The sequence below is a fragment of the Balaenoptera acutorostrata genome, chromosome 17 (assembly GCF_949987535.1).
Source record: "Balaenoptera acutorostrata chromosome 17, mBalAcu1.1, whole genome shotgun sequence".
In the NCBI taxonomy this organism is placed as follows: Eukaryota; Metazoa; Chordata; class Mammalia; order Artiodactyla; family Balaenopteridae; genus Balaenoptera; species Balaenoptera acutorostrata.
In genome coordinates, this window is record NC_080080.1 from 2,671,709 (window position 1) to 2,692,850 (window position 21,142).

The window sequence follows — 21,142 nt, forward strand, 5'->3', positions numbered from 1 at the left end:
AAAAATAGATTCTTTTCAGGATTTATGTAAACAATCATAATTGCCTGTGAATAAATGTACTTTTCCCCTTCTTTTATTTTTCTTGCCTTACTGCCATGACCGGAACCTCCAGGACCATGCTGAGTAGGAGGGATGAAAGTGAACGTCCTTGCCTTGTTTCCAATCTTAGAGGGAAAGCAATTAGACTTTCACTATTAAGGATGCTTTTTGCTGTAGGTTTCTTGTAGATGCCCTTTATCAGTTTGAGGAAGTTCCCTTCTATTCTTAGTTCACCAAGGTATTTTATCATGAATGTTTTATTTTGTCAATTTTTTTCCTGCATCTATTGAGATGATCATTATGGCTTTTGTCCTTTATTTTGCTAATATGTTGAATTATATAGATTAGTTTTCAAATGTTAAATTAACCTTGTATTCCTGGAACAAACACCACTTGGTCATGCTATATTATCCTTTTAAAATATTACTGGATTCAATTTGCTAATATTTTGTTCAGGAATTTTGTATCTATGTTCATGAGGAGAACTGATCTGTACTTTTATTTTCTTGTAAGATCACTGTCAGATTTTAGAACAGGGTCATGCTGGTCTCCTGAAGTGAGTTGGAAAGTGTCCTCCCCTCCTCTATTCTTCTGAAAGTTTCTATGGAATTTTAGTATTCCATCCTTAAGAGTTTGTTAGAATTCACTAATGAAATCAACTGGGCCTAGGATTTTCTTTGTGAGAAGGTTTTTGACTAAAGTCAACTTCTTAATAGATATAGGAATATTCAGATTTTCAACTACTTCTTGCATTGGTTTCATAAAGTTGTTTTTTAAGAAATTTATACATTTCATCTAAGCTGTCAAGTATATTGCCATAAAGTTTTTCATGATATCCTTTTGATGGCTATAAGATATCATCTTCTGTCTTATTCGTGATATTGGTAACTTGTGTTTGCTTTTTTTTTTTCTTTCTTGATCAGTCTTGCTAGAGTGTACCTATTATTTTTTTTTTTTTTTTTTTTTTTAATGATATTCTTGTCTGCTTACATTCTTTTTATGTATGTATGTATGTATGTATGTATGGCTGTGTTGGGTCTTCGTTTCTGTGCGAGGGCTTTCTCTAGTTGTGGCAAGCGGGGGCCACTCTTCATCGCGGTGCGCGGGCCTCTCACCATCGCGGCCTCTCGTTGCCGCGCACAGGCTCCAGACGCGCAGGCCCAGCAACCGCGGCTCACAGGCCGAGTCGCTCCGCGGCATGCGGGATCTTCCCAGACCAGGGCTCGAACCCGCATTCTCCGCATCGGCAGGCAGATTCTCAACCACTGCGCCACCAGGGAAGCCCCCTATTATTTTTAAGAACCAATTTTTGGCTTTGTTGATTCTGTTTTCCATTTCATTGATATTTGGTCTTATCTTTATTATTTCCTCCTTTCCTTGTTTTGGATTAAATGTTTTTATTTTTCTATATTCTTATAATGGAAATCAGATTGTTGACTTTAAACCTTCTAGTAGAGGCATTTTAAAGCTATAATTTTTCTTCTGAGCACTGCTTTAGCTGCATTCCATCAATTTTGAGATATTGTGTTTTCACTGTCATTCAGCTGAAAATATTTTATAATTTCTCTTGTGATTTTTTTTTTCTTAGACCCATGGGTTATTTGCAAGTATGTTGTTTAACTTCCAAGATAATTTTAATATGGAGATTTTTGTAAAATTGTTGCTGTTGATTTTTTAACAATTAATTAGAGGTTTTTAAAAAATATAATTTATTTATTTATTTAGGCTGCGCCAGGTCTTAGTTGCAGCATGCAGGATCTTTACTTGCAGCATGCACACTCCTTAGATGCGGCATGCAGACTTCTTAGATGCGGCATGTGAACTCTTAGTTGCAGCACGCATGCGGATCTAGTTCTCCGACCAGGGATCGAACCCGGGCCCCCTGCTTTGGGAGCGCAGTCTTACCCACTGGACCACCAGGGAAGTCCCTGAGTTCTAATTTAATTTTGGCATGGTCTGAGAACATTTTCTGTGACTTAAATCTTTTCCAACTTGTGGTCCAGCATACGGTCTAGCTTGATGAACACCCCACGTGTTTCAATATCCTTGAAAAGAAAGGATATTCTGCTATCGTTGGGCGTAATGTTCTGTAATGTCAGGTCACATTGGTTGATAGTGTCGAATCTTCTATAGCCTTGATAATTTTTTGTTTGCTTGTTCTATCAGTTCCTGAGAGCAGTGTGTTAAAATCTCCAACGAGAGTGGATTTGTCTGTTTTCTCCTCCAGTTGTACCATGTTTGCATCACATGTCTTGAATCTCTATTACTAAATGCGTATACACATAGGATCATTATGTCATCTTGATGTACTGACCTTCTCATCCTCGTGCACATCCCTGTTTGTTTCTTGTAAATATACCTTCAGTTGAAGTCTGTCTTGCCTGATATTAACAGCTCTACCAGCCTTATGCTTATCATTTGCAGGGTATACGTTTTTCATCCTTTTGCTCTTATTCCATTAGCATTTTTATATTTAAAGTGCAGCTCTTGCAGATGACATGTAGTTGGCCTCTCCCCTGTGTGTGTTGGTCTCTTCTCTTATTCTAAGGATGCTTGTCTTTGGGTTCAGGACCATCTCATCATGAGATCTTAGTTATATTTGCAAAGATCCTTTTGCCAAATAAGGTCACAATCAAAGGTTCCAGGGACTAGGACATGGACATATCTTTCTTCTTTTTTTTTTTTTATTTTATAAATTTATTTATTTTGGCTGCGTTGGGTCTTCGTTGCTGCACGCGGGCTTTTCTCTAGTTGAGGTGAGCGGGGGGGCTGCTCTTCGTTGTGGTGCGCGGGCTTCTCATTGCAGTGGCTTCTCTTGTGGAGCACGGGCTCTAGGCGCGCGGGCTTCAGTCATTGTGGCACGCGGGCTCAGTAGTTGTGGCTCGAGGGCTCTAGAGCACAGGCTCAGTAGTTGTGGCTCGAGAGCTCTAGAGCGCAGGCTCGGTAGTTGTGGTGCACGGACTTAGTTGCTCCGCAGCATGTGGGACCTTCCTGGACCAGGGCTCAAACCCATGTCCCCTGCACTGGCAGGTGGATTCTTAACCACTGCGCCACCAGGGAAGTCCCTGCAAGAAATATGATACAAACATTTGCAGGCAGCAGCAACAGCAGGGCAACTCTGCCTGGTTTTCCAACTGTGCCCTCCCTAGTCACGTGGATAAAACACCTCTTCATCTTCCTAAGGAATCCCGTAGAAATGGACCAAAGTCATGCACTTGTAATTCAGATGTTACAATCCCATCCAATACCAATGTTGTCTTTGAGAACAACCAGTGCATTCGCATCTTCTGAGAACAAATCATAAAAATATTCCTTGTGACCAGGGAGTGGGTTGAGCTTTTGATTGGCGTCGTGGAGCCGTGCCAGCCCCCAAACCAAGCCTTCTTGTCTGAAATACGGCTGGAGAGCTGAAGTTATAGTAAAGTAAACGAGCTTCTAGTTCAAGATAAAAACTTTTTTTTGGTACCAATTTAATTCCGGTTTCTAAAGCTGAGGTAGGGAAGGCATCATTGTTTGTTTAGTGAATTCTGGCTCATTTTGGGCCTTCCCACGACAAATCATTCATCGTGTAATCTCTCCAAAGCACAGAGGAAACACCAAAGGCATAAAAGTGCCCTTTTCATTTCCACAGACTCCACTGGCAAGATTCTTTTTACATAAATACAGAGCCATACACTTGCACCAGCCGATTTATTCCCCTTTTAACTCCATTGTTCACCTCTTTTTCCTCTTTTACATAAAGGATCATTTCCTAAAAGCCTGATTTTTCTGTACTCATTTCAGTTGCAATCACTGTCGAATAAGATCTTGGAAATTATCACCAAGAATAAAGGAAATGAAAAGTCTGCAATAAAGTAACTTGACAGGTGCTTAGAATGAATAAGAACAAATCCAAAATGATCCTGTATTAATTTTTTTCAGTGTTAATATTTTCCTTATTGAAGTATAGTTGATTTATACAATGTTGTGTTAGTTACTGCTGTATAGCAGCAAAGTGATTCAGTTATACATACATACACACTTTTTAAAAATAATTCTTTTCCATATGGTTTATCATAGGATACTGAATACAGTTCCCTGTGCTATACTGTAGGACCTTGTTGTACATCCATTCTATATGTAATAGTTTGTATCTGCTAATCCCAGACTCCCCCTCCATCCCTCCCTCAACCCTCTGCCCCTTGGCAGCCACAAGTCTGTTCTCTGTGTCTGTGAGTCTGTTTCTGTTTCGTAGATAGATTCATGTGTGTCATATTTTAGATTCCACATATAAGTGATATCATATGGTATTTGTCTTTCTCTTTCTTACTTCACTTAGTATAATAATCTCTAGTTGCATCCATGTGGCTGCAAATGGCATTATTTCATTCTTTTATGGCTGATATTCCATTGTGTGTGTATGTATGTATGTGTATGTGTGTGTATATATATATATATATATATATATATATATATATACACACACACACACACACACACCCCACATCTTCTTTATTCATTCATCTGTCAATGGACATTTAGGTTGTTTCCATGTCTTGGCTATTGTGAATAGTGCTGCTGTGAACATTGGAGTGCATGTATCTTTTTGAATTAGAGTTTGGTCTGGATATATGCCCAGGAGTGGGATTGCTGGGTCATACTGTGCTGCTATTTTTAGTTTTGTAAGGACCCTCCATACTGTTCTCCATAGTGGCTGCATCAATTGACATTCCCACCAACAGTGTGTGCGTGTGTGGGGGTGGGGGGGCTCCCTTTTCTCCACACCCTCTCCAGCATTTGTTATCTGTTGACTTTTGAATGTTGGCCATTCTGACCGGTGTGAGGTGGTACCTCATTGTTGTTTGGATTTGCATTTCTCTAATAATTAGTGAGGTTGAGCAGTCCTGTATTATTTTAAAGTGCCGCCACCAGTTAATGTTGGATTAAGTAAGGAAACTAGACAGCAGTGTTTTAGTAAAAAAGAGAATTTATTACCAACGAGGTGAAAATACCTGGTTACATGTGGGTTGGAATGCAATAATTTATGTGGATTTCTGACAGGCTTTTACTCTAACTTTTCATGTGTTTACAGAAGCAGAATTCCACCTTCTGCCATTTGCTGCTGGCCTAGTCTTCCTTCTAGAAGTCAGTCAGGGAACACCCCCCCCCCCCAGAAGGACAGACTCGGGGTGGGGGGGCAGATTAGGCCGCCTGGCTGCTCTCCGCAGCACAGTCTCAGAACGTTCCAAAATGCCAGTCAGTGATCAGACCCTCCAGAATGCTTAGGTTCTGCAGAGCCAGCCGGAGGCCTGGCCAAAGCTCTCACCTGGGAGGCACTGCAGATGCCTCTGAAGCCTGGCTGTGTGCTGGGGGCCTGACAGAGACCCTCACAGACCTCTCAGGGTGAGCGAGGTCCGGCGTGATGTCTGTCCAGGTCCCCAGAGCCCAGGGGGAGGGTCCGGCAGCCAGCCCCCTGTGGCAGAGCGCATCATGGGCCCATAGGGGACAGGCCTCGGGCCTTCACGCAGTGCAGCCGTGCCAAAACCTCCCTCGCCGACAATTAGGGGACGAGAGCTCAACGGTAATGGTAGAAATGTACAAAAGGTCCCTTTTGCAAACATTTATAGCTAGTAAGATAAGAGCATAGCTAGTAGTATCCTCAGTTAAATAATAAGGCACCACCTACATGTACATACACGCTGTGCACCCAGGATGCAGATGCAGCGGAAACGGACACGAGTATCTATCTGATATGGGTTTGTCTGTGCTATTTTAGATGGAATGCTGACCTTTGGTCAAAAAAAGTCTCTAGGTTTTTTCATTATAAAAAACGTTGCATTAGTTAAAAGGAAAAAACCCAGCGCTTGCGTCAGCTGGCCCAGCCCTGTCCAGACAGCCTCAACCCAGTGTTGTCCCCCTCCCTGGGCAGGCACAAACCTGTTCAACCACAACGTGCTCATTTAAAATACACCCCTTCTCGTGAGCTTTGCTGGGAACAAGAGGTCAGTGTCTGGCTGTCGGGCTCCTGTAAGTAAGTCTGGTGCTTAGTATTTGGTGAGTGAGTGAAGTGGAGGAAAAGCAAGACCCGAGGTCTGCAGGTCACGGGTGCTCTGGCTAAACTGCTCCCGGATGGCCTGGTGCTGGCCCAGGTCGTGGTTCTGGAGCCGTCTAGACAGCACAGGGTGACTTCTCAGCAGAGTCTGCCTGACAGGCACCCCAGCCTGAAACGGTCCAGTTTAATCAGCTAAGTCCAGGAGAGAAAGTGCGACACTATCGGTCTCGTAACTGAGGCCAGAGAGCCAAACAGGCCCCCACAGCGGGCCCCCCCCCCCGGTGCCCCCCACCCCAGGCTCAGGCCCGCCTTCTCTGGGGAAGCGCCAGGAGCCGGCAGGAAGCGCATCCCTCGCTCACAGGGCACATGCGCCCCTGGTTACTCGACCTTCCAGATGGCGATCTTCCCCTCCTCGCGGCCGGACCCGCTCAGCACGTATCTGTCCTCCGCGGAGCACAGGGTCTTCACCGTGTCCATATGGGCCACCAGCTCCTTCTCCACCGTCTTCCTCTCGGCATCGATCACGTAGATTTTCCCCTTGGATCTCCCCTGTGACAGCCCTGTGCCGCCCACCCAGATCTGCTGAGGAGAAGCGGGCACCGCACAAGCAGCCCACTCAGAGGAGTGCGGTGCTCCCTCGGGCACCCCCAGACCCACGTCCTTCCCAGCCAGGCCTTGGTCAGCAGCCCCGGGGCCGCCTTACCTGCTTCTTCACCCGGATCATGCAGTTGATCTTGGAGCAGTCCTGCAGGTGGATCCTCTGCGGGGGCTGGGCGAGGTCCTGCAGGCTCCAGATGTAGATGTCGTCGTTCCCGGCACAGGCCGCCCAGAGCTGCTCCTGCTAAAGTGGAACGGGTCACGACGCGGGCGGCGGCAGCCCAGTGGCACGGGGGCGCCGGCCCAACCTGACGCACTGGGTTACCTCGGGCACGAGCTGGAAACCCAGGAAGGAGGTGCTTATCTCTTTAAAGTTCTCTCCGATCTTCAGTTCTTGATGAAGAAATCCAGCCGTGGTCACGACCACGATACTGTTACCGGTACCTGCAGGACGGAAGAGCCAGCATGAGGGGCAGGCAGAGCGAACTCGGGGCACAGGGATGAAAGCGCCGTGAGGGCTGCAGTGTGACCGGCAGTGTGACCGGCGGGGCCACGGCTCCTGTACCACGTCTGACCGTGGTGTCGGCATCTGTAACTGTAGCTGCCCCGTGGCGCCTTCGCCTTTTCTCGTGGGGATACTCAGACCATTAGCCCCATTTTTACCGACGAGGAAACAGCTGGAGTCCAGCGCCCTCTTCTGAGGCTTCTGGAACGCTGCCTGCCACGGTTATTTGGCATTTCCTATCACTTGAGGCCACGGCGTCTGCTACCTCTGGCGGTGAGGATTAGAACTCTAGGTGACGGTGCCCCGCCATGGTACACATCTCTCTGTTTAAGCTCCTCTCTGTCTCTTTCTATTACTCACTCCAGCAAACCAAGAGTGTCCACATCATGAGAGCTACAGGTCATCAAAATTAGTACAGCAGGGAGGAGGTGAGATCAAGGCTACAGGGGAGACGGAGTCAGGTTCAAGGAAAGGTGAAGAGCTGCAGGGCTGTCCTCTCCTGGCTTTTATTGCCTGCGTCCTCCACCTCCCGCCCTGTGCTGAGGCCACCAGGACAGGAGGACACAGCCCTGCCCTCAGGCAGTGCCATCTGGCTCCAGAGGGAGGGGGTACAAGTCCCCAAGGTGGGCTCCGGCTTCCTGTCATGGTGGGTGGACTCCAGGTCCACAGAGAAATGACCCCTCTGTCTTTGGCTGCCCTCAGGACTCGGAAGCTCAGCTGGGTTCTCAGTCACAGGTGGCAAGAGCCCGCCCATACCTCTCTTTCCTGCCTGAGACCTAATAAGCAAACCCCAGCATCCCTCCTTTTATCCCGAGATGCCGTTATCCACTTGGACTAATTAACAGGGCCGCTAGGATGCCGCTGCCTGTTAGCAAGACCTGGGTGGCAGGAAGTCCTGCCAAGAGGCGCTAATGCCCCCGGGGGCATGCCGACCAGCACGCTCACCGCCCGCCAACACTGCACAGGGCGGAGTTCACCGCGACCCTGCCTGTGCGAGCACGTAGGGGCCCTGCTGCACACGGAGCGAGGGATGGGGGCGACAGATCACTGTCCTCGAGGTGGGCCAGGTACCCAAAGGGAAGGCGCTCCTGCCGTGGGCGGTGGAAGGGAGGAGGACCTGGGGAGAGCTTTGTCCACGAGATCCGGGGAAGTGGTCCTCTGGGGTAACTGTCACCAACCCTCACACTCACGGACGCTCCAAGGCCCACTTTCTGCCTCTCGCATCTCCCAGCCGTCAGCGTGCTCTCCTATGGGAGGGATGGTATTTCCATCTCACTTTTCAGATGAAGAAACAGAGACTCCAAGAGTGCAGGGGACCAGCCCAAAGTGACCAGTCATCAGTGACAACGCCTGGATTTGAACCTGAATGCACACGGAGGCTGCAGCCTGAACCACAGGTGTGCCAGCAACATCACAGAGCAGACCTCCGACCACAGGGAGCAGGAACGGGGTCCGCTCCCTCCCAGAAATGTCAGGCCTGGGGGAGGGGCAGTGCTGCAGTAAAGGCAGCTTCCATCCAGACGTAGGGAAGGCACGCAGGGTCTGAAATACTGGGACGGAAGTAGAAAGGGAAGCCGGGGACCCTCAGGCTCACCTCACCAAGGGCCTGGGGAGGAGTCAGAGGCGTCGCCTGTCCCCCACCACACACACCCTCAGGCCACACCTCAGTGCCCACGGACCACAGCTGATGAGTGACCAAGGCTTTAGCTGTTATCCTTGTTTAGATAAAGACTTGGAACAACACTTCACAGCAAACACTCTCTTTTACCCAAAGAAGCCCTGCTTTCCTCTTGTCCTTTTCTCGTTGTTGTTAAATAGGAAAACTACTTACTGTATTCGTTAAGTTGAAAAATAAGAGGGATTCCATCCTGAAAACAAGGTTATCCGTCCTCATTCTAATCTGTTATGTCTCTCACTATATTTAACAGGCAACTTTTGGTCCAAAATGCATCCATGGATGGACACACACACATCTGACAGTCACTGGAGATCAACCAAAGCTGAGGGATACGGTCTTTGAAAGAAAAGAAAGAAACTCAGTGAGCTGCACAGTTACCTGGGTTTCCTCTGAGGGGACTTCCCGGCTCTCTGTGGGGCACTGAGGGATAAAAATTCTAGCAGTACGTAGCAGGCCATCTTGGTTGAGGGTATAGTTTGGGGCTGCCGCTGCCAGTGTGGCTGGAAATAGAGGGGGGATATCCCCCAAATGAGGGATCCCCAAAACGCATGTATAAATTCTCCTCATATCCTTAAGGGGCTGACTCCTAAACTGTGTATAAACAGCAGAACTGGAACATTCAAGACCTGAAAAGAGATTTCACAGCTCCCCAGGGCTACAGAGATAAGAGTTCAAAGTTCTAGCTCATTCCTGTTGGAAAGGCTTGGTATATACCTTGGGCATTCCTCGAAACCCTAAAAGGGCCATGCTGTAAGAACAAAGACCACATACCAGGACTAAGGTCAAAACTGAAATATACTCACCCTAGAAAAGCCTAAAACCAACTCTCTCCACAGGATCAAGGTGATCTGCCAGTAATTTAATGACCTTCTAGAACAAGACTTAAGGATATAGTCCAGAGTCTTCTCAGCGTGTCATTAACAATATCCAGGATGCAGTGAAAAGTACTACACATGTGAAGCTTGAAGATGCGACTAAAAACCAACAGGAAACACAGTAGACAGAAGCAGACCCACAGATGATCCAGTATGCAGCAGACAAGGACTTTAGACCAACAATTACAAATATGTTTTAAAACTTAGAGAAAGATATGGAGAGGATGAGTGAAGAATATAGGATTTAGGAGAGAAAATCAAAGTTCTTTATAAAATAAATGGAAGTTCTAGAACTAAAATGAAAATTTGCTGGATAGGTTTAACTGCAGACAGGACAGAAAGGTTCAGGTCTTAGCCAGACTAAAGCACACAAGAAAAAGAAGGAAAAAATTATAGCAGTGCCTGAGATCTGTGGGACATTATTAGATGGTCTAACTAATATATAATTATATATAATTATAATATATATATTACTAATATATAATATATAATTAGAATCCCAGAAGACACAGAGAGAGAGAATGGGCAAGAGAAATATTGGAAGAGGTAATGGTTAAGTTTTCCCCAAATTCAAGAGAGTAAACTGCAAGCAAGATAAACACAAAGCTCTTCACACCCAAGCACACTGTAGTCCAACTCATGCAAACCAGAGACAGACTCTTAAAAGCAGCTACAGAAACCACATTATATTCAGCAGGACAGTGGGAATGACGGCAGACCTCCTATCAGGAACAAGCTAAGCTGCAAGACAATGGAATGATATTTCTAATGTGCTGGGAAAAAAATAAAAACTATCAGCCTAGAATCTGTTTATGCAGACTCATATGATAAGAAATACTACAGGAAATTCTTAAGGCTAAGGGGCAATGATGCAAGATGGAAACCTGGATTTTAAGAAGGAGTGAAGCTCAACTAGAAATGGTAAATATATGGGCAAAAATAATTTTTTCCTTAATTTCTTTGAAAGACCATTGAGCACTTAGGCAAAATTTTTAAAAATAGGTTTATCACAATCATAGAAATAAAACACTGCATTTAACAACAATACGAAAGGGAGAGAAAGAGGTAAATGGAATTAATTTTACTGCTGTGCTCTGTGTCCATTATACATGAAGTGGTGTGTAACAGTTATTTAAAGTAGATTGTGAGAAGGTAAGGTTGCATATTGAAATCCTTAAAGCAACCACTAAAAAGTGGAACAAAAAACACAGAGCTAGGGACTTCCCGGGCAGCCCAGTGGTTAAAACTCCACACTTCCACTGCAGGGGGCGTGGGTTCGATCCCTGGTTGGGGAACTAAGATCCCACATGCTGCGTGGCATGGCCCCCCCCCCCAAAACCGAACATAGAGCTAAAAAGACAATAAAGAAGATTACCTTGAATTTAAGAGCAGTCTAAAAGGAGGCAGGAAAGGAGGAACAAAAGAAAAAAGTACAGATGTGAAAAATGGAAAAAAAAAGTAAGTAGGGTACACTCAACCATGTGATTAATCGCCTTGAAAGTGAGTAGACTGATCGGCACAGGATATGAACAGACATTTCTCTGAAGAAGACACAGAGATGGCAAGTAGTCCATGAAAAGATGCTCTACGTCATTAGCCATCGGGGAAATGCAACCAGAGCCACAATGAGATGCCACTTCACGCCCACTAGGATGATTACGATAAAAAAAATAGATACTAACAAGTTCTGCTGAGGATGGGGAGGAACTGGAAGCCTCATGTACATACTGCTGGTGGGGATATAAAACGGTGTGGCAGCTTTGGAAAAGAATGACAGGAGAGCCGATAACCAAGCTGTAGCATTCACGCAATAAAAAGAATGACCTATTGCTACTCAAACACTGTGGATGAATCCTAAAAACATCATGTTGCCTGAACTGAGCCAGATGAAAAGAACACATGCTGTAGAGCCCATTTATAGAAAGCTCAGGAACAAGCAAAACAAATCCATAACAGAATTCAGACGTTGTTTCCCTCGAGTGGGGGCCACCTGGAAAGGGGCACAGAGGGACCAGTAGCGGTGATGGAAATGTTCTGTGTCTTGATTGTCGGGTGGTTAGGTGGTGTATACTTTTGTCAAGACACAACAAACTGAACAGTACGGTACAGGCACCAAAACAGAAATGTAGGTCAATGGAACAGGATAGAGACGCCAGAGATAAACCCACACACCTATGGTCACCTAATCTATGACAGGGGAGGCAAGAATATACAATGGAGGAAAGCCAGTCTCTTCAATAAGTGGTGCTGGGAAAACTGGACAGCTACATGTAAATCAATGAAATTAGAACATTTTCTAACAAACACCATATACAAAAATAAACTCAAAATGGATTAAGGACCTAAATGTAAGGCCAGACACTTTTTATAAAACTTTCAGAGGAAAACACAGGCAGAACACTCTTTGACATAAACTGCAGCAAGATATTTTTTGACCCACCTCCTAGAGTAATGAAAATAAAAACAAAAATAAACAAATGGGATCTAATGAAACTTAAAAGCTTTAGCACAGCAAAGGAAACCATAAACAAAAAAGACAACCCTCAGAATGGGAGAAAATATTTGCAAATGAAGCATCCGAGAAGGGATTAATTTCCAAAATATACAAACAACTCATGCAGCTCAATATCAAAAAAAAACAAATAACCCAATCAAAAAATGGGCAGAAGATCTAAATAGACATTCCTCCAAAGAAGACATACAGATTGCCAAAAAACACATGAAAGACGCTCAGCATCACTCATTATTAGAGAAATGCAAATCAAAACTACAATGAAGTATCACCTCACACCACTAAGAGTGACCATCATCAAAAAATCTACAGGGCTTCCCTGATGGTGCAGTGGTTAAGAATCTGCCTGCCGGGCTTCCCTGGTGGCGCAGTGGTTGAGAATCTGCCTGCCAATGCAGAGGACACGGGTTCGAGCCCTGGTCTGGGAAGATCCCACATGCCGCAGAGCAACTGGGCCCGTGAGCCACAACTACTGAGCCTGCGCGTCTGGAACCTGTGCTCCGCAACAAAGAGAGGCCGCGATAGTGAGAGGCCCGCGCACCGCGATGAAGAGTGCCCCCGCTCGCCGGAACTAGAGAAAGCCCTCGCACAGAAACGAAGACCCAACACAGCTAAAAATAAATAAATAAATTAAAAAAAAAAAAGTTTAAAAAAAAAAAAAAAAGAATCTGCCTGCCAATGCAGGGGACACGGGTTCGAGCCCTGGCCTGGGAAGATCCCACATGCCGCGGAGCAACTAAGCCCATGCGCCACAACTACTGAGCCTGTGCTCTAGAGCCCGTGAGCCACAACTACTGATCCCTCATGCCACAACTACTGAAGCCTGCTCACCTAGAGCCCGTGCTCCGCAACGAGAAGCCACCGCAATGAGAAGCAGCCCGCGCACCGCAACAAAGAGTAGCCCCCGCTTGCCTCAACTAGAGAAAGCCCACGCGCAGCAACGAAGACCCAACACAGCCAAAAATAAATAAGTAAATTAATTTTTAAAAATCTACAAACAATAAATGCTGGAGAGGGTGTGGAGAAAAGGGAACCCTCCTATACTGTTGGTGGGAATGTAAATTGATACAACCACTATGGAGAACAGTATGGAGGTTCCTTAAAAAACTAAAAATAGAACTGCCATATGACACAGCAATCCCACTCCTGGGCATATACCCAGAGAAAACCATAATTTGAAACAAGATACATGCACCCCAATGTTCACTGCAGCACTATTTACAATAGCCAGGACATGGAAGCAACCTGAATGTCCATCAACAGAGAAATGGATAAAGAAGATGTGGTACATATATACAATGGAGTATTACTCAGCCATAAAAAAGAACAAAATTATGCCATTTGCAGCAATATGGATAGACCTAGAGATTGTCATACTGAGTAAGTCCGAAAGAGAAAGACAAATACCATATGGTATCACTTACATGTGGAATCTAAAAGAAAAGGTACAAATGAACTTATTTACAAAACAGGAGTAGAGTCACAGATGTAGAAAACAAACTTACGGTTACCAGGGGATAAGGGGGGGAGGGATAAATTGGGAGATGGGATTGACATATACACACTACTATATATAAAATAGATAACTAATAAGAACCTACTGTATAGCACAGGGAACTCTACTCAATACTCTGTAATGGCCTATATGGGAAAAGAATCTAAAAAAAAAAAAAGTGGAGATATATATATATATATATATATATATATATATATATATATAACTGATTGACTTTGCTGTAACCTGAAATTAACACAACACTAAATCAACTATACTCCAATAAAACTTTAAAAAAACCACAACAAACTATACATACATTCTGTGCATCTCATCATACGTAAAACATGCTTCAATTTAAAAAAAGTGTTCACGGCCATCACCCGTGTTACCTGGCACACACCAGGGAAGACTTCAAAGTGCAGGCAACCTCTGCGGTAATGCTCAGAAAATGCAGAACCCACGCCACCAGGCACAGCGTCTGCACCTCCCCGTCACACCCCGAAGTGCCTCCCTCAGACCCATAGACGTCCCCGCCCGAGGTCTGTGCTGGGAGGGGCAGAGGGGAGCACACAGCGTGGCTGGGGAGACGTGACCCACACGCAAACAACTGGGCCACAGAGGGCTGCCGGGAGGAGTGGCAACGGCCCCCCGGGCACAGCGAGAGCAGAGACGAGGAGCAGAGGGGAGGCCGCACAGGGAGTAGCGGCACCGGGGATGTAACAAACTCAGGAGGGATGTGGGGAGCCGGGTGCATCAGGAAGGAACCAGGGTTTCACAGTCAAAGTTGGAAACGCGTGTGGCAGAGGAAAGGGGCGTTGGCTCCCCTGCCGGTGCCTTTTCCTGGCTTAGCCAGGAGCCAAGGGCAGGGACCAGGCACTTACAGCACCAGAGGCGGCCGCCGTGCAGTCTGATGGCCGAGAGCCCGTCGCCCGGCAGCTGGAACCTGCTGGTCACCCGCAGGGAGCTCGCGTTCCAGGCCAGGACTGTCCCGTCCGCGCTGCACGAGTACACAGTGCTGCGGGGAGAACACGCGTGCAGGCGCTTAACTGTGGCCCTGAGAACACCGTGTGCCTTTTCAAGTTCCCACCAGGTAAAGCATCCACAACACGGCCAGTGAGAGACGCCAGCGCCGTCAGGGTGGCGGGTTTCTGAGCGCCACCCCGCCCACCCCGGCACCTCCAACACGGCTACTGGCTCCGCCAGGAATTGTGAACAGAACCGTAAAGGGCTGTTAACTAAAACCCACCCCTCCCGCCAGGGGCCGGGAATGGCACACGCCCCCTCCAAGCTCAAGTCCAAGGATCAGCACGGCGTCGGTGACTGGCGGCTGCGGGGAGGTGGGCTCAGCTAGCGCCATGCACGGCCCTTCCACCACCTGATGGTGTGTCATCTTCACGTGAGGGCCTAAGCGCACCCGACTGAGGACAGGTGGCACCCCTGACACTCGGGGCACAAGGGGATGGGGGTGGCACAGAGGGAAGCGGCAGAAAAGCTTAGGAGCCGTGGCCACCTGCGCCCAGGGCTGGGGCTGCCCGTTCAGGGTGGGTGACCTCAGCATACCTCACACACCCACTGAGCCCCGCTTCCTCACAGAGGGAAACGGGGACCCCGCCTCGTTCTCACGTTTCCCCTGGGCACCTGCTGTGTCCAGGCCCTGCCCCAAGCACGGGACACGGCAGAGAGCAGGACAGACACGGGGCTGCCCTTGGGGGGCTGGCATTCTTAACGTGCTAAAGCCGGTGAAGGATGAGGTAAATACATCTTACAGGTTGAACTGTGTCCCCCAAAAAAGATATGTTGACATCCTAGCCCCCCAGCACCTCAAAATGCCACCTTATTTGGCAGTAGGGCCTTTACAGAAGTAGTTAAATGCCGCTAATAGTGTGGACCCCCATCCAACACTGACCGGTGTCCTCATAAGAAGGGGACATTTGGACACGGGCACACAGGGGATTCCGTGAGAAGACACGGGATTAGGGTGATGCGTCTACAGGCCCAGGATGGCAGGCAAACACCAGAGCCAAAGAACAGGCAAGGAAGGCTGGGTGCCAGCTGCTACAAGCACCCCACGCATGCTGGACTCGGTCTCCAGCAGAGGCCGCTTCTCTGCACCCATGATGACCCCGCCACACAGGAATGTCCCCGACTCACCTTCCAGACCCGCTTCGCTCCCCCTGCCCAGCCCGGGCCCTGCAGGCCACGGCCCACGGCCATGGGAACCCTTCCCTCTGGGACCCCTGACCCACGCAAGAGCCAGGAGGCCCCTCCTCCCAGGGGAGCCTGGCCAGACCTGGGTGCCTGCGCTCGGTCCTGCACGACCAGACCCGTGACGCTGGAGCGGTGGTCCGTGAGCTGCTTGTTGCAGGACATGCTGTGGACGTTGATGATGTAGATGACCGAGTCCTCCGAGCCGACCCACACCTGGCTTTGCTCCGCCATCACCATGCAGTTCTGAGGGGGCCGAGGAGAGAGCAGGAGAGCAGTCAGTTCCCCGTGTTCCCGGCAGTCGGTTCTGTCCTGTACGCTCACAGCGAGGCTGAGCCGCCGCTCAGGGACCGACAGGCTTAGGGTCCTGCCGGCCTCTGGTCACGCTCTTGTCATTCGATCAACACATCATCTTGCTGTGTGTTCCTGTTTAAGGATGCCTCTGACCCTTGAACGACACAGGTTTGAACTGCATGGGTCCACATCTTCTCTGTAAAGCACATTCCAGCCTCTGGCACCTCAGCTCTATACTAGGGCATCATGTTAAACAGCAAAATCATGATAAAAAGCACAAAAATGCGAAGAACATGGCACTAAATAGGCCGTGAAAAGGACACCTGTCTACAGTTTGAGCTGAACCAAGAAAGCAGAGTCGCCTTGCTTGACCTCGGCTGGGAACATGCACACAGCTCCCATTTCTCCCTCCTCTGTAGACGTGCATGTCTGTGGAGAACCATGAAAGCGCCGTAAGTTTCTGCTCTGGAGCTACAAATAAATTTTAGCGGGTAGGTAAGTTTGCAAATATGGAACCTGCAAATAATGAGGACAGACTGTATATTAGCAACAAACAAAATGCCAGTGCTCTTGCAGCTAAGAGGGCGCTCTCGGGGATTCCAGCTTAGCAAGGTCAATGCCAGTGACTATCTTTAGACTTTCTGAAATTAGAAATTAAGGACTAAAACACTGAAGAGTTATAAAAGCCACATAAACGTGTGAAATGCAAATGTGTCTGCCTGTACATCTCAACCAACCCAATCGCATCCCTAAAAAAGTGTTCCCTAAACGTTTCCTGAGCGGTGTCCGACTTTATCCATGACACGGGCAACATTTTACTGGTAACCGAACAAGGGTCTCAGATTGTCAGATCCAAGCAGATTTCAAAGAGCACAGTTACATCACCGTGGAGGGGCTGAGGCTAGATCTAATCCTGTATAATCAGTACCGCTGGTGCTTACTGTTTGTTACTTATCTTCGTCAGAAGAAAGAGCTCATAAAAATTGATAGCTTTAATTTTACCAACAAACATTCTCATAAGTTAGAAAAAGATGCTACCTTGCTAATTTCAGAATTAATCATTTAAAAAAGCCCTTTCTTTTGAGGCATCTACCTGTGAATTGTTGTAACATTTTAGTAAAATGTCTTTCTTTAGTGGCCCAAAGATATCTTAGATAAACCACTTGGAACTTCAAATTTCAGAGGAGGCAGCATTTTCTAGAGATAATTGCCCCAGTTTCTGTCTTGTTGAAACAGTACAAAATATCCCTGTGAAACCAGTGGGAAGATATTTTCACATAATTGGATAACTTCCTGCTTTAATTAAATGTTACCTGGCCTAACTGGGGAGCAGTAGAGATTGATGCAAAATGCAGCCATATGATTTTATTTTCACAAGGATTTTAAAAGTTATTCTATTATTAAACAGTCTTTGAAATGCTTGTAACTAAGAATCAACAGGAGAAAAATTAAATTTTAGAATAAGAGTGAAGTCCTTAATTTCTCCTTGTTTTTCATTTCATCTAAAGCGTTATTAGACTTTTGTACATATTTTACTTTAATGTGTCTTGGATCCCGTTCCTTTATCACCTGAGGCTCATTATTTGAATGCGGGGGGAAATTGTTTAGCAACTTCTTTAGAATGATCCCGCACCCTCTTGGCAACATACATTTGAATTCACAGTATTTCTGTTTCACCCCAGTTTTGGAAGCATAGATTGTCACATTATCTTTAGATGGTGGAACGTGGCCATCAAAGTTGATGATACTAAGTAATGAGGAACACTTAGGTACGTAAACTTCACTACACTGTGCCTTTTACATTAAACGTGAAAAGAGAAGTTTTGTGTTAAAGGAGTTGGCCTGAGGATTTTCCTAGCAAGAACCCCTCGGGACAATGGCTTCTTTTGTGCCCTCAGAGGGTCTTGAACAGGATGAAGCCCACCAAGGAGTAGGTGTGACAGCATTTTGAACAGTAGGGTGGTATCGCCAAAGACACCTGGAGTGCCGAGTTAAAAGGCAGCCCCACCGGAAAGAAACCACTGCTCACCCCTCATCTGGAAACACAAATTCACATGACCCGTTCCAGGCGTGGAGGCCCTGGGGCACATGGCTGACATCACGTAGTACGGAAATAAGAAATGATTTTCAAAGGGCCGTGCAAGGCCTCGAGAAGTCTCCAAAAACCAGCGGGCTGATCCTGGTGGCACTGAGGGCTACAGACCTAAAGCTTGACCTCGGGTTTGCAGGGGTGGGGTGAGGTTGTGTTTGCATTAATTTAACCTTTTTTTTTTTCAATTTATTTTATTTATTTATTTTTGGCTGTGTTGGGTCTTCGCTGTGGTGCACGGGCTTCTCATTGCAGTGGCTTCTCCTGTTGAGGAGCATGGGCTCTAAGCGTGCGTGGGCTTCAGTAGTTCTGGCACACAGGCTCAGCAGTTGTGGCTTGTGGGCTCTAGAGCGCAGGCTCAGTAGTTGTGGCGCACGGGCTTAGTTGCTCCGTGGCATGTGGGATCTTCCAGGACCAGGGCTTGAACCCGTGTCCCCTGCATTGGCAGGTGGATTCTTAACCCCTGGGCCACCAGGGAAGTCCCTTAACTTTCTTTTAATTAAATAAAGTTGACTAGGCTATCAGTCTAAAAGCTCAAAGAATTGAGGTTTCTCAACCACGAAATAACTATAATATCATGCAGATTTGACTTAAATGGTTCTTAGTTTTCAAACCCAAATGTGTTAAAATGATTCTAGTGTCTGCTTTCGGTGACTGACAATGTAAATGTGAGACTACCACACTGCCCTTTCCATGACTGAAATCCTGTTTTAGATTTCAGAGCGGGGGGTGGTTAAAGCCATTATCTGCTCACTTCAAGAAGAACATTTAAGTGAAGGATGGAACAAGCTTACATTTTAAAACTCGAGATAAAAATCAAAGCCCTCCGACTTGCAGGATTCAGTGACGCCGTGGGATTCGTGTGTCCCGCTGCCTATACAGGTGGACGTGTTCAGTTTCCAAAATCACAAGTTAACCCGGAAGCTGACTGAGTACTGTGCGCGTTCGTTCACTCACCAGTTTAGAAGTGCCCACTTTAAAGCAGTGCTGGTGAACCGTCCAGGAGGAAGCATCAAACACGACCACCTTGCCTTCGTTCAGGGCGCACCACAATTTGGGGTGAGCGTCCTCAACTTTTTCTGCTGGGTCAAGATGCCCTAAAGAGGAAAGCAACCCGAAACGGTGAAACCCTCTGCTGCATCAGCACGTGGTTCATACACGACTCAGGTCCTGCCCGGCCCCTGCTCAGCCCCAGGTGCCACCCTGGGTGCCCAGGATCCAAAGGTGAGCACGGCCCGAGCTTCCGTGCCCCTCGGAGCTTCGAGTCTCGGGGACAAGCTGGCTCCAGCTAGAGAAACACGCAGACAGACGGAGCCCGGGGGTGGCTTCCCTGAGCCAGGATCTGGAGGAGGCCTGAGAATTCACTCGGGGGCAGCGTTTCAGGCAGAGGGGAGTGGGCGCAGGGACAGAGGAAGGAGGGAGCCTGTGGGCACGTCCCCGAGGGCAGCTGAGCTCCCGCTGCCTCACGTCACTGCCAGCGCGAGGCCTGGTCAGCGCTTTCCGTCTTGGCCGTCCTGACGGCGTGAAGACTCTGGTTTTTCAGTTGTGGTTTATTTGCGTTTCCCTGATGCCGATGAGGCTGCTGGCTTTAGCTGGCCGTCTGGATCTCCTCCGTGGTGAGGCGTTTACGTCTCCTGCCCATTTCTGAATCGGGCTGTCTCATTCCCCTTGACTTGTAGCCGTTCTTTAAATATCCCCAACTCGAGCCCCTTGTCGGTTCTCTCGTCATGTGAACATCCCTTTCCCAGTCTGCAACCGCCACTTTTACTCGTTTGGAAGTTTCTTTTAAAAATCCTTAACTCACCAGTCTGTTCCTTTATGGCTAGTAATTTTTATATGCTATTTGTGAATTTTTTCCTTACCGTAAGGTCATGAATATCTTCTTCTATGTTATCGTCTCCAAGTTTCATTTGTTTATGTTTCTGCCTTTCACGTTTAGCCTGTGAAGTGATGGCCGCGTGTGATCTGAGGTGTGGTCGAGCTCCATCTTCTCCACACGGACGGACGCACAACATCCCAACACCTTCTGTGATGGAGACCGTCTTTCCGCTCCCCTGCTCTGTAGCACCACCTCCGTCATAAGTGCAAGAAGTGTGAATCTGCCAGTGTTTCTGGGGTGTTCGTGCCATTGGTCTCCTGGCCCCCCTGGGGGAGATCCTGCCCACTGAGACACAGTCTTCAGTCCCCCAGAGACTGGGATGATCTGAAGCGGGGCTTGGTGCCCGGGGTCTGGCTCCCGTGACTCCCGGAATTCTCGGAGGCGTTGCCGCTTCTTGACGGGTGCGTCCTGACCCCAGGCTCGTCCCCCTGACCCCACACGGCTGGCCAAAGCTCTCTCGGCCACTGTTTCCGGTACCGGCAGCCACTGCATGGGAAAAGGGGCCCCCCTGTTCTCCTTTGTTTTTTTATACTTTGTCCGGCCCTTCTAGATGTTCTCAGAGGGACGGGAACTAGCCCATGATGACGGGAAACCCAGGGTCTAGTCAGGCTTAATTTAAGGGAAACTAGCGTAGATCTAAGGACAGCTCTCTATTCAGATGCCGTGATGAAAGGTGTCTTGGTCTGTGCTGTCACAGCCGAGTGACATCAACAGAGAGCCTCGACTGGATAAATGAAGTCTCCAGAGGGATGGGCTCGGCCGCTCTCTACTCTCTTTCATCTGAGATCTGTTGCTTTACTGGGTCTTCTGGATGTTCAGGGAAGAGAGAGACTCTCCTGCCGGGAGGCTGCTTTGCCACAGAAACTCAGTTTGCCCATCGGAAACCGTGTGGAATGGAAACTCCTGGCTGTGGATCGCTGGACTGCCCCGCGAGGTCACG

The 21,142-nt window shown here is 47.6% G+C and overlaps 1 protein-coding gene across 6 annotated transcripts in view; it reads right to left on the reverse strand.

Annotated features, from left to right (window-relative positions):
* Positions 1-4,995: 4,995 nt before the first annotated feature.
* DENND3 (DENN domain containing 3) overlaps positions 4,996-21,142 on the reverse strand; it is a 62,200-nt gene continuing 46,053 nt past the window's right edge. For 2 of the 6 annotated variants that reach the window (XM_057532014.1, XM_057532011.1), the window contains exons 18-23: positions 19,281-19,420; positions 16,026-16,186; positions 14,617-14,750; positions 6,993-7,111; positions 6,774-6,911; positions 4,996-6,652 (exon numbers count right to left, since the gene is read on the reverse strand). In XM_057532014.1, coding sequence (XP_057387997.1) covers positions 6,449-6,652; positions 6,774-6,911; positions 6,993-7,111; positions 14,617-14,750; positions 16,026-16,186; positions 19,281-19,420 — 896 coding nt within the window. In that variant the 3' untranslated portion in view covers positions 4,996-6,448. The other 4 variants (XM_057532013.1, XM_057532012.1, XM_057532015.1 and 1 more) reach the window with 4 other exon arrangements.